This window comes from Hypoxylon trugodes, assembly GCF_022578975.1.
Source record: "Hypoxylon trugodes strain CBS 135444 unplaced genomic scaffold F4822scaffold_7, whole genome shotgun sequence".
NCBI lineage: Eukaryota > Fungi > Ascomycota > Sordariomycetes > Xylariales > Hypoxylaceae > Hypoxylon > Hypoxylon trugodes.
Genome location: NW_026250022.1, coordinates 3,110,537 through 3,123,897, shown reverse-complemented (window position 1 = coordinate 3,123,897; position 13,361 = coordinate 3,110,537). Strand labels below are relative to the sequence as shown.

Below are 13,361 nucleotides of genomic sequence, written 5' to 3'. Positions count from 1 at the left end.
GCAATATACCTTGCGTATACATGCCTAGCTTTAAATCTTGGCGATTATTTTGCCCGAGATGCGCTATATCCTTGAACGAAAAGCGGGAAGGCGTTGTATCCTAAAAGTATCGACAATCAGGGATCCACCCCGTATCCCCGACCATCCAATCACTTAAGCTCCCATTGGGTCAGATAGGCAATTTCGGGATACGTACACATTCATGGTAGCTCTCATCAGATGCATGAAACGCATCTCATGCTAATAAGGGCACAGGCGCGAAACATAATGCTATTTATATTAAATATCCGTATGTAAGTCATATTATCGAAAGATATTAAGATGTGCTCATTATATTTCGGGTTCTCAGCATTGATGGCCTTTTTTTTCAAATGCGTTTAGGTATACACGCAGAATTTGCGGAGGCCTTTAGCACATGCAGTATACTAAGCTCATCCACATATACCTAAGGAATTATACCCCATACCCCCCCTATTTTCTTCCTCGAATCATACAAATTCGCTGCATAGTTGCGTTTGCTTAGTATTTCTCCCGTCCTCATATATTACTAATTCACTTTTAACCCAAAAACGAAGCGCGCGGAAATCCCGGTGTTAATATGTTGTGGTCTCAATCCCGTTATATTCGTGTGAATGAGTTGCTGGTTCAATTTCAGCGGATATGTACCAAAATCTGCTGAAGTCGACGCAACGCTTTTGCTTTGGATGGTGAAACATCTTCGTCAGATTTCGAAAGATCGCTCAACTCTTCTTTCGCCACATTCACCAATGAACCGAGCTCCCCCCAAACGTCGTCAGTGTAACTCGAGAGAACCCGTTGCCATTGGCCGATCCAAATTCTCTTAGCTTCTTCTACATCAGATACACCGAGCAAACTGACATATTCCCGTACATCACTACCATTCAAACCTGAATCAGGAAAGAAATTAAGGACATCTTCCCATTCTCCCCTCCGTGAAGGATACTCTCGGGTCTCAATATCACTAAAGAGGCGGTATCGCAATGTGTCTTGTTCGATATCCGTTAGGGACATGACGCTATGCTCCACTTCGTCATACCTCGAATCAAGGAGGTCAACCACGGCCATACCATCAGTTGCCATAATAGTCATGGACCGTGCTGTAGGCCCGAACTTGAGGCTATGAATTTCTTCATGACCATTTCCATTGATATTGCCATGTTCTGCCTCTTCCAAAACACCCGTGTCATCTAGAAACGCAGAGAAGTCGAGATCATTTGGGTTGTGTTGGCTAGAAATTGCTGTTGATTTGAATGTGCCACTAGAGGACGCCTGAGAAGGGCCGCTCCTATATTTCGATGTCTCATTGGCGCTTATCCCTGGAGACGCCCTGGATGATTCAGCTTTGCTTGACGGTAGGACATCAGCTGCAGAGGCATTGCTGGGATGTCGTAGGATCATATCGTTGGCTAACTTGCTTGTAGATGCGCCTATTCTTGATATGATTGAGGATGTGTTCGAGCGAGACCCAACAGAATTAGTGTAGTCATCTTGTTTGGTTGCTACACTTTTGCCCTTACTGTCTTGAGCCTTTGCTTTTCCGTTGTCCTTTTCCATCGTGATTATATCATCTCTCACGATTCAATAGTCTGCATAATATCAAGACATGATGATGAGAGCCCCGATGAAACAATGCTGGTTCTGATTACATGGAATATTCGTATATAGGAAGGCAAATTACGAGAATGATTCGGAACATTGAAAGGAAGGTTAAGTGAACTCAAGTTTGTAAATTCCAATACATGCATCACACATATGTACCTAGGTAGTTTAAACAAAGAGATCCCGTGTCGGTAAAGTTCGGCTTTCCAGATAGCTCCATCTAGTTAACCTTAAACCAGGACTGTACCTACCTTACCTGACCTAGGTACCTAGCTTGAGATATACATCTTCATTGGCATGTGATGACTAAGTTTTATACGTGATCCTATCAGGTTAAACGGAATTCAAATAAATTTCGTATAATGAATAAACTCTTACGTGGATGCGTGACCTTATCTACAAGACGGGTATTTTTAAATCTCTCAACAAGTCGTCATGCCCAAAGTAATCTTCTATACCGCGAACTTGAAGCCTAACTGCGTTTGTATGTCAGGTGCGGGCATGTACCGCATAGGGAAAAAAAAGAATTCGAGATAAAACAGAAAAGCATCAGGGTTGGTTAGTCGTGCCACGTGCGGGACTTCCTGATTGAGTCATAGATATTGAAAAGGTCATAAGACTGGTTACAATGATATAAGAAGATTGGTCTGCAGTTGGCGAGCAGAGACACTTAAATTTTTTTTGAGGATGAATGAGCTGAATATACGTGGGTGAGCACCTATTTTTGAAAAGAGAGATGAGGTAAGGCTGCCCCTCATACCTCCCGTTTTTTGCCCTGAAGCCCCACACTTGTCTACCTAATCGATGTTAGGTACATCGCAACAGCACTGTGCAAGTGAACCTTGAAGACATGTATCAGCTTAGATAATATACTTAATTTCCAAGTACATATTACTAGATACGTCAAGTATTTGAAATTTGTTGGATTTTCTTTCCTTACAGCTTCCATCTTCTCGAAAACAATATTTTCTTCTAATAATAACTTTATAAATTAGATGAAGAAATATATTAAAGGCGAACTCTTCCATTATGATAACCAAATTGGCCTCGAAATATTGAATCTAATACGTTTGCTTTATGTACGATACAATACGATACAATACATAAATGTTTAAAAGAAAGGTACCTTTGGGTCTGCTGTCATAGCTGATTCAGTACTTAGATACCCAGGTACCCGCGTAGATAGATAGAGCCAAAACCGGCAAGTTCGCACTGGCATAAACCCGACCACGCATCTACAACCATCAATCAATCAATCAATCAAGCACCTTCCCACCTCCAGTCTCCCAAATCTGACCCGGACCCTTGCGCATAACGTACTACTGCCCACTGCCAGGCCCTACCATCAACCATAACCATTACCTACCATTACTAGAACTCGCATCACATCACATCAACTTCTCACCACGACCACCGACCCCGACTACACACGACTACAACGCCTTGCCGTCATTTTGCAGCTTGCTCGTGTATTATTTTTCTTCCCTTCCCTTTTTTTCTCCCCCGCTCCAGAATAATCTGCGGGAGCTTCCGACGTCCACCTCTGTTGCATGGGCTCCCTGAGTGACTGGCATTATCAACCCCAGCTCATTCATTCATTTCATCTGGCCGACCGCACGCACAGTCGTTGGGAGCTAGTACGCCACCAGCCTAAGTCCTCGCATCTTCCCACTTCACTTTCTACATACGCCCCTCGATACATAACAACAACGCCCGCACCGCCCTCGATACATTACCTAAACTAAGGCTATCTTTCTTTTCCCACACCTCGTAGCCTACATACCATATACTATTCAACAACCGCAACATATCTCGGAGCGGTTCCCGATCCATCGTCACCTCAAGTCGCGTACCGACCCTCCAATAGCCCGCCCACCTTTTACTGGTCGCGGCCGCGATACCTTACAACCACCCTACTATTTACAACACGTACTTCACTTAGACTAGAAAACGGGTCGGAGCTTAGGTAGCTTCATCCCGACGTCCATCACAAATATGGTGGAAGGAGATTCAAACTCCCCCACCTGGAAGTTCACCCAGTAAGTTATACAAAGAAATCGATGCGGCTCTCTCCCCCCCGCCGGCGCTGTCACATTCCATACACACCAACCCTTGTCCTCTATCGCATCTCCTTGTTTCTAGGTTCATTGCTTGATCATAACGTTGCTGACTCCTAACGCTTCCTTATAGGTGCTTCGGTGACAAGGGAGATGTTGAAGATATCACAGAAGGTATGGTTTACAATATTTCTTTTTCTAATCTCGAACCTCAAGGACTCCAGCAAATTCTTCGACTTGCTGCTATTAACCCAGATACCTACCCTGATTATAGATCAACAACTTAAGACGCTCATATTTCTTTACTAACATAGATCGCTTAGCCGACATCATATCAACAGTCGAGTTCGATCACACTGGTAACTACTTAGCAACAGGAGACAAAGGTGGTCGAGTTGTTTTGTTCGAGAGAAACGAGACGGTCAGTCAAGAACCCTTAACTATTATTCTTGGAAAATCAATCAATTCTAACTAATTCTATAGAAGAAAACTTGCGAATATAAGTTCCATACCGAATTTCAGTCACACGAGCCCGAATTCGATTACCTTAAATCCCTGGAAATTGAGGAAAAGATCAATAAGATCAAGTGGTGTCGCCGTCAAAATGCCTCTCACTATCTACTATCCACTAATGACAAGACGATCAAGCTGTGGAAAGTTTTTGAGAAGTCGTTGAAGGTGGTAGCGGAGAACAACCTGTCGCATGACCTAACACCAGGAAATGTGGCTGGCGTAGGAGGAGGAGCCCCTAGACCTATCCCACAGTCACACTTCAAGACTGCTGGGGAGTTAAAACTTCCGCGACTGACACATCATGATACCGTCGTCGCTGCGGTTCCCCGTCGTACATATGCTAATGCCCACGCTTATCACATCAACAGCATCTCAGTCAACAGCGATGGAGAGACATTTATAAGCAGCGACGATCTTCGAATTAACCTTTGGAACTTGAATATTCAAGACCAAAGTTTCAACATCGTGGACATAAAACCGGCGAATATGGAGGAGTTGACTGAGGTTATTACTGCTGCCGAATTTCACCCCATTAGTTGCAACTGGTTTATGTACGCAAGTTCGAAAGGCACTATCAAACTGGCGGATATGCGAGAAAGCGCTCTTTGTGACCAGCACGCCAAGCGTATGCCCCCCCCATCTAATCAACACAGGTCGATATGAACTAATGATATCGTGCAGTTTTCGAGCAAGAAGAAGACCCGTCCGCGCGATCGTTCTTTTCGGAGATTATCTCTTCCATCTCGGATGTGAGATTCTCATACGATGGCAGATACATCTTATCTCGAGACTATCTCACAGTCAAGATTTGGGATGTCAATATGGAACGCCAACCAGTCAAGACGATACCTATCCACGAGCACCTACGACCGCGGCTCTGCGACACTTATGAGAACGATAGTATTTTTGACAAATTCGAAGTAGTGTTCTCAGGCGACGCCAAGAATGTCATGACTGGAAGTTACAACAATAACTTCATGATCTACCCATCTGACCCCGCGAAAGAGATCGAAGTCGTTTTACAAGCAGACAAGTCGGCCTTCAAGGCAAAGAAGGTGGGCATTCCGACACCTATCAACTCATCGACGAGTCCCACGGCGACCAATGGTGGTAAGAAGGGCGGGTCTCGTGCGGGTAGCCCGGCAGCTGGAGGTCAAGGACAGAGGATGCGAAAAGAGACAGACGCGGATCAAATTGACTTTAACAAGAAGATCTTGCACATGAGTTGGCACCCATTTGAGGACAGCATTGCGATTGCTGCGACGAATAATGTAAGTTCCACATCCTTGAGGTCTCGTACTTGTTATACGTTACTAATAAGAAGCAGTTATTCGTCTTCTCGGCTCTCTAGGTGCATGACAGCGCTATCCGGTAGTGGCCCGGGCATCTCGTGGCCGGGTATTCCTCATTCGTGGAAGGATATCCCGACTTGGATCCGGGCAGAGATATGCGTCATGATTGCCAGCAGTCTCCTTGATAGTTACGCGGTCCTTTAGGACATAAATTACTATTTGTAGTATTTGTGACTAGGACTGCTGGCCCACTAGACAAAAGTGGACGCCTTATAAATGAGAAAACGTTGGATTTACGACAGAAAGAGAAGCATACGGGAGGCTGAGTTTATCTCGGGCCTAATGTCATAAATGTGGTCGGGGATTGTAGCAACTCAGGTTGGGAAGCGGACTGCATAGTCATTCAGCAATGGAATCCTATAAGGGGCCAGTTACTCCTTAAGTCAGCAGGCATGGGCCAATATCACGACATAGACTCTAGGTACAAAGCAGACCAAGATCCCTCAGACGGGACTGAAGACAAATGAGATCTGAAGCATATATAGTCATTGTGCCTTGTCGTGAAACCCTGACGGGTTGGTTTTATACGGTACCAACGAAATCACAAGAATAATTTGAGAGTAAGGTGTTTGAAGCATAACGATAGTGACGAATCATGTTTAGTATTGATTATTAGACAATAGATAGATCACTTATATTGGTATTACTAGAATAACTATGGCTTATTTGTAAGCCAGGTCATATAGAGAACACCTTTACCATTAGGGTCGACTAGGCAGTGAAAACGAAGCGATGTCAGAAACGCCCTACGTGGAATTATAGTAATAGTGAGAAGCGGAACCAATCCTCCGCAGACCGCGGACTCGGGGATATATATGTAGTTAAGGTACCTTGCCCAGGTATCATGCGTTTTTCCAACCCATGTGATACTAGCAAGGATTTGCACAGAAGTACATAACATCTTTACCTGATGTATTTATGTTTAATGCCATATATTATACTACTCACCGCAAGCCTTGGAAAGAAATAGGATGCTAATTTTTTTTGTGTCTATTTGATCATAAATCATAAGGAAAGGTAGGTGACATCACCGTAAAAAACAAATAAAAAAAAAGGTTAAGAGTGTCGAATACATGTACATGTGCAGGTTGTGCCCGTCATTTCTACGTACAGTACTTAGATCCTGGGATGTAGCTACTTAAAATACAAAATAAATGGACCCCAACGTGCCTAGTTTGGGCAAGCCCGCCGGCTGAAAAAGCTTAGGTCAGACAGGTACCGAAAGTAGGCAGGTACGTACCGTGCACATGTAGATATAATCTCTTCTTCTTGCTGTCGTGTCTAGAAAATCGTCGTCTCACATCCATTGGACAAGCACTATTGCTCTAACTCATGTCTGCTTGTTTCCCAAGACGACTGTTAAATAGATGCAAGGAATCCCTATAGCAAGCGGATGACCTATCCCGCTCTCTTAGTACGATCTTGCCCCTGCACACGAGTGATCTGACCCGAAATAGCCGGAACACAACTGACAGATTACCGGCAACCTGTAGGAACAAACATCTCTTTTTTTTTTAAGGATTAGCGCCCATTTCTATTCCATTCCTCCTTTCACCCTTGAACCCGATGACGAGCCGTTCGGCACCCCGACGACGCCAGACCTTGCGGGATTCGCACGCTGCATCGCGAAATGGCGCCACCATGACACCAAAGGTCATTAACGCCGCTCCTTCTCTCGAGAAGGCTGAACTGTACGGCATAGACGACCAGCGCCCAACCTTTTCCAAGCTCATGGGACTCGCCGGCCGGATTCTTATCGAAACTATTCCACAATGGATAACTGTAGGGGCTATGCTTGGTCTGATATTCGGTGGCTGTTGCTCGAACGTGAGACCGAACGAATCCTATTTGCGTGTCGCCATAACGGAGCACTAACATAAACGAAACTGTGCAGGTCTTTGCTCTCGAAGCTATCATTAAGTAAGCTCCTGCAAGCCATATTCGGGTTGTCGCCTGCGCTCCGGGCTAATGTTAACGTGGTCAGGGTTGAACCAGCAAGTGGTATGGCAGCACAATTCTACTATGGAATAATCCACCCAGACTCGAACTAATAATCGCTTACGATCGTCGTCGCTAGGAACTCTTCTAACTTTCGTACAATTTTTGTTCGTCGCTGTCACGGGATACATCTCGCAATTCGATTATACGCGCCCGCCGTTCTTCATCAAGCCAAACCGAGTACCGATCCGTCGCTGGTTGATCAACATTGTGCTTTTCTTTAGTATCAATGTTTTAAATAACCACGCGTTCAGCTACGACATCTCAGTGCCAGTCCATATCATTTTACGGTCCGGTGGCAGTATTACGACAATGATCGCTGGTAGTTTATATGGGAAGAAATACTCTCGGATCCAGGTTATTGCCGTCCTCTTGCTTACGGTTGGTGTCATCACGGCCGCATGGTCAGACTCTCAATCTAAGGTAAGAATATTGGCTTCACCCTCGGATGTCTATAATTAACTAGGGAAAAGGAGAAACCTGCCGGTGATTCTAAAGATGGGGTCCCTAAATTCAGTACGGGACTCGCAGTCCTCTTGATTGCGCAGGTCCTGTCTGCTGTAATGGGATTATACACTGAAGAAACATATAGGAAGTATGGGCCGCATTGGAAAGAGAATCTTTTCTACTCCCACCTATTATCATTACCACTCTTCCTACCATTCTCGCAGTCCTTAGTCCGTCAATTCATGCGTTTAGCCAACAGCAAACCACTACGACTTGCGCCGCTGGCTGGACAGGTAAACCTTACGAATTTCCCAACACTCCAGCAGATAATCGAAAGAGTCTATATACCTAGTCAGGTAGCATACCTAGCACTCAACGTTTTGACACAATACGGATGTATTCGAGGTGTTAACCTTCTGGCCGCGGCATCTTCTGCGCTTACCGTTACAATTGTGCTTAATATTCGCAAGCTTGTCAGCTTGTTGTTGAGCATATGGCTTTTCGGAAATCGTCTGGCGCCAGGAACATTGATAGGAGCTATCGTAGTATTTTCTGCGGGTGGCTTGTACTCGTTAGATTCTGGGAAAAAGTCGACTTTAAAGCCAAAGACAGCAGGTGGGAAGGCGGGATAATCAGATAGGAGGCGTTGAAACGATAGGCTTTGCCTTGCTTCTTCTTCTATGGAGTAAACATTCAACGTAGTAACAGCGCTGACTAGGCGTATTACTTTTCTACTACAATTATTTGCCGTGCGTGCCAATTATGTGAAAGTGAGAATCATGTTATTAAACTTATTAATGTTACCAGTACTACATACATACCGTATGACTTCTTAGTATAGGCTTCGGATATCAACGGTTGATATACTCGCTTCCACAAACATCAATTTGTATGGTCACAGTCTGAGTCATTATGAAAGTTGTGATTGATGATTGATCATCATCTCAACTTAGCACTTTAAGACTTTAGCTCCAGAGTCCCCTGCAAGGTACGCGAGGTACATGTCTTGAAAGTACACTTGGTTAGGTCGATGTACCTGCTGCGCCGGACAATCAGCGCTGAACCGCCAGGGTGCCCTTACATATACTTCTATATACATGGATAATGACTTATCAATTGCAGCCTTACCCCTCCTGCCCCTCCATTGGTTAAGTACATATTATAGGACGCTTATGGTTAGTGTATGGATTCCGATTGGTCAAATCGAGGACAATCAGTTGTATTAGGCATATGTACCTAGGCACTTAGATACGCTATAAACGCGGGAACGTACTGTGCCGTCATACCTGACTGAGGTTTGTTATCCAATGTGTAGCTGCTACCGATGCTCGAATTGAAATAGTAATTTCCAATTTTACACAAACATCATCTTACAATTACACCTACACCGACCTACACTTCTTATCTATTAAGATATGAACGTGTCGTATTTGAGAATTCCTATATTTGCCGTAAATTGCACGGTCTATGAAGGAAAACGCCTTCAGGCACCATAAGATCTTACGCACACTCTTTCTTTTTTCTCTCTCTTCTTGCTTCTTTTTACCTCTAGACATTAACAAGTTAGGCACCTAAACCCACGACGATATTCCCTATCACCATTGAATTATGTCTTGTCAGTAAACCAACCAATCTCATTATACTGTGTCGTAGCCCATTATTAACCTTGGCTAACGGTGCTAGCACTATAGCTTATCGTCCAACGTCGCCCAAGATCCCGACTGCTCACCAAGGACTCGACTTCGATTCGGATTCTGATGCCGCTGCACATGCTATAGAAAGTGATTCAGAATCCAATGGCCAGGACCATCACTCTAGTGATAGAGAAGACAATGTTGGGACAGGTACACCTGGATATAAAGAAGACGTATCTTCCCCCTCACTAGAAGATGGAATGTTACCGCGGGATCGCCCCAGAAAAACAACGTTCCACGACGCCGTGGCTGAGCGGCAGTTAACTCAGGCCGACGCCAAACTTTTCTACCAAAGAAGCCAGTTAGACCAGTTAAAGACCGAGGGCAGTAACTGGAGTCAAACTCAAAATACTCCTCATGGTAGTCCTGTAGCTTCTACTGGTCTAGCGGCCGCAAAACTAGCCATTGAGGTCCCGAGCGCTCGCTCTCAGTCCAACTTGGGCGCCAATCCGACTTCTGCACCTCTATCTCCAATTACACAGGGCTACAATTTCCCCCATATTGCTGGCTCCTCCACTAGCAGTCGTAACCTTGACACGGCGCCTCGTACTGCCACACGACCAGCTTTAGGTGGCTTTGTCGGTTCTGGGCCAACCAGTCACCCGCGTGACACTCCCCAAGAACGTGGCGGCGGAATAAATCTACAACCTAATATGGGCCTTCCAGATGGAGGTTCATCTGGCGTTGCCAGTGGGATTGCTAGCAATGATCCGCACATCGTCGCCGAATTGAGCACCATTTTCCAGAACATACAAAAGATTTTGGACATTCGCCACAAATATATTCGCTTGTCATTACAGCGGGACGGCGACAATCCCAAGGATGACCCAGGCTGGGATATCTACCCTCCGCCTCCGGAACCGGCATGGGCTGAAGCCCATATGAACCATGATACTCACGGGGCGAATACTGGGAATAATAGTATGAACAATAGCACTATTCTGCCCGCTCAGGCTGGCAATTCACGTCCCGATGATGTTGGATCCACAAACACGGAAACTTCACGTAGGAGAATACTGAAGAAACGTAAACCTGGTTTCGACATCGGAGAAGATTTTGATATAGCAGATCTCCTACCTCTTCCCCAGGAGAGTGAATTTGTTTTTCGCCTCGATGAGAATGGCGTTTATCAAGTGTTCGAAAACGAGGCAGCTAGTGAAGCCAACACGCCCGTAGTCGGGGTTCCGACGATCAAAGATTTCTACATGGATCTTGAAGAAATCTTATCCACCTCATCTGATGGGCCAAGCAAGAGTTTTGCTTTCCGTCGGCTCCAATACTTAGAGGGCAAATTTAACCTCTACGTCCTCTTAAATGAGTACCAAGAGACTGCGGACACCAAGAAAGTCCCTCATCGGGATTTCTATAATGTCAGAAAAGTCGATACGCATGTTCATCATTCTGCTTGTATGAATCAGAAGCATCTTCTCCGATTCATTAAAAGCAAGATGAAGAAATGCCCCGATGAATACGTGCTCTTTAGGGATGGTAAGAACCTCACTCTTAGAGAAGTATTCGAGAGTATCAATTTGACCGCATACGATTTGAGTATCGATACTCTTGACATGCATGTAAGTTAATGATATATGTTCCAACGCCTAGTCTCTCCCGAAAAAAAAATATTAAATAAGAAGAAAACTAACTTAATCTAGGCTCACACCGATTCTTTTCATCGCTTCGACAAGTTCAATCTCAAATACAACCCAATCGGCGAATCACGACTACGGACCATCTTCCTTAAAACAGACAACTTCATTCAGGGTCGATACTTAGCAGAAATTTCCAAGGAAGTTATCTCCGATCTCGAGTCCAGCAAATACCAGATGGTAGAATGGCGAATCTCAATTTACGGTAGATCCCTAGATGAGTGGGATAAACTTGCCACGTGGGTCGTCGACAATAAGTTATTTTCACATAATGTTCGCTGGCTCATCCAAATTCCCCGTTTGTATGACGTCTTCAAGGCTACCAACTTGATGGAGTCCTTTGAACAAGTTGTCAAGAATGTATTCCAACCCCTTTTCGAAGTCACTAAAAACCCAGAGAGCCATCCTAAACTTCACATCTTCCTGCAAAGGGTCATTGGTTTCGATAGCGTGGACGATGAGAGCAAAGTCGAGCGACGGCTCTATAAAAAGTTTCCTGTGCCGAAGGAGTGGGATTCTAAACAGAATCCTCCTTATAGCTACTGGATTTACTATCTCTTCTCTAATATGACGTCGCTCAACTTTTGGCGCCACCAGCGTGGTTTCAACACGTTCTTGCTCCGGCCACATTGTGGCGAAGCTGGTGATAGCGAACATTTGGCTGTCGCTTTGCTATGTAGTCATAGTATCAGTCATGGTCTGCTTTTGAGGAAGGTACCTCTCCTGCAGTACATCTTCTATCTCGAGCAGATTGGTATTGCTATGTCACCACTCAGTAACAATGCACTCTTCCTGGCCTACGAGAGGAATCCGTTTTATCAATATTTTAGACGTGGTCTCAACGTCTCACTTTCTACCGATGATCCTCTCCAATTTGCTTTCACCAAGGAGCCTTTGATGGAGGAATACGCCGTTGCGGCGCAAATCTACAAATTGAGCCCGGTCGATATGTGTGAGCTGGCCAAAAACTCAGTAAAGCAGAGCGGCTACGAGTATTCTGTCAAACAACAATGGCTGGGGGAGAAATTCAATCTGCCCGGGAAGGATGGAAACAGTATGGTTAAGACTAACGTTCCGGACCGAAGAGAGGAGTTCAGGTACCATACCTGGGTTGAGGAGCATCGCATGTGAGTAGTATTTCGTTTCCCCTCCTTCTCTTCCTGTGCTTTCCTCATACTAATTGACCATCTAGGATCTCGAGTTACACATCGACAACTGAATTGAACGAAGTATTTGAACATCATCCGGCAGCCGCCACGAATGTTAATCCGGCGTCACCTACCTCGTCTGTTAAAGTAAATCTTACCGGTGTTGTGACTCCGGCTGATTCCAAGTCCAACGCATACTTGGGTGTAGCGAACAATGAAGCTCGATTACCGCGTTCGGGATCACAGGTCGAGATGAACAGTCCTCATCTTGATGCCCAGATCGGCGGGACGTTTCCTCCTTTAGGACCCCCGCATGAATCCTGGCTTCCCGAAGGTCTTCGCGAAACGCATCTCTCCGGAAACGAGCCTAGATATATCCCAGGTATGGTGGCGAGGGCTTCAAGGCATGGCAGTATGCACCGTAGCTCCGTGCATGAGAGTGATGATGTAGGTTTCCTCCGTGGTACCCCTAAGAAGGGTACTGGAGGAAGAGAGGAGCCGAACTAGATGATTGACTTCCATCCGATGGCTGCATGCCGACGAAACTAGAGTCTATGGGATATACATCAGATGGAGGAGGGTTTTGCTTTTTACTTTTGATTTACTTAACTGCTATAAGGGGGGGGATTAGAAATTGAGACACAAATTGGGTTGGCATATTGGAGCAATACTTAGAGTCTGCCAGTGAGTACACACATCTTATAGGTGGTTTCAAATATAAAATGGTGATATTAAATGGGTGTGATATCTGATTTGCAATAAGTGACTCTTTGGCTTTACGTCATAGTTTGTATTTTATATATCTATGCATAGGTATCTATTTAAGGGGGTATTTTTTTAGTGGCAGGAACGTGTAAGCAAAGCAAAGCAAGGATGCGTTATAGCT

At 45.0% G+C, this 13,361-nt stretch overlaps 4 protein-coding genes across 4 annotated transcripts; 3 read left to right on the top strand and 1 right to left on the bottom strand.

Annotated features, from left to right (window-relative positions):
- Positions 1 to 651: 651 nt before the first annotated feature.
- On the bottom strand, positions 652 to 1,575 carry F4822DRAFT_431914 (uncharacterized protein; the record flags this gene model as incomplete). The annotated part of the gene is made up of 1 exon (XM_051461551.1): positions 652 to 1,575. The coding sequence occupies one exon, from the start codon at positions 1,573 to 1,575 to the stop codon at positions 652 to 654; it is 924 nt and encodes a 307-aa protein (XP_051312821.1).
- Positions 1,576 to 2,953: 1,378 nt separating this feature from the next.
- On the top strand, positions 2,954 to 5,541 carry F4822DRAFT_445126 (protein phosphatase pp2a regulatory b; the record flags this gene model as incomplete). The annotated part of the gene is made up of 6 exons (XM_051463344.1): positions 2,954 to 3,659; positions 3,811 to 3,851; positions 4,001 to 4,098; positions 4,161 to 4,815; positions 4,872 to 5,461; positions 5,518 to 5,541. Exons 1-6 carry the CDS (start codon positions 3,616 to 3,618, stop codon positions 5,539 to 5,541), a joined length of 1,452 nt encoding a protein of 483 aa, XP_051312820.1. The 5' UTR covers positions 2,954 to 3,615.
- Positions 5,542 to 6,788: 1,247 nt separating this feature from the next.
- On the top strand, positions 6,789 to 8,829 carry F4822DRAFT_411955 (UAA-domain-containing protein). The gene is made up of 6 exons (XM_051458911.1): positions 6,789 to 6,956; positions 7,036 to 7,369; positions 7,437 to 7,462; positions 7,527 to 7,543; positions 7,620 to 7,963; positions 8,014 to 8,829. Exons 2-6 carry the CDS (start codon positions 7,109 to 7,111, stop codon positions 8,617 to 8,619), a joined length of 1,254 nt encoding a protein of 417 aa, XP_051312819.1. The 5' UTR covers positions 6,789 to 6,956; positions 7,036 to 7,108; the 3' UTR covers positions 8,620 to 8,829.
- A 442-nt stretch (positions 8,830 to 9,271) lies between these two features.
- F4822DRAFT_332953 (AMP deaminase) lies at positions 9,272 to 13,352 on the top strand. The gene is made up of 4 exons (XM_051455684.1): positions 9,272 to 9,602; positions 9,679 to 11,252; positions 11,334 to 12,454; positions 12,520 to 13,352. The coding sequence occupies exons 1-4, from the start codon at positions 9,596 to 9,598 to the stop codon at positions 12,980 to 12,982; spliced, it is 3,165 nt and encodes a 1,054-aa protein (XP_051312818.1). The 5' UTR covers positions 9,272 to 9,595; the 3' UTR covers positions 12,983 to 13,352.
- The last annotated feature ends 9 nt before the right edge of the window (positions 13,353 to 13,361 follow it).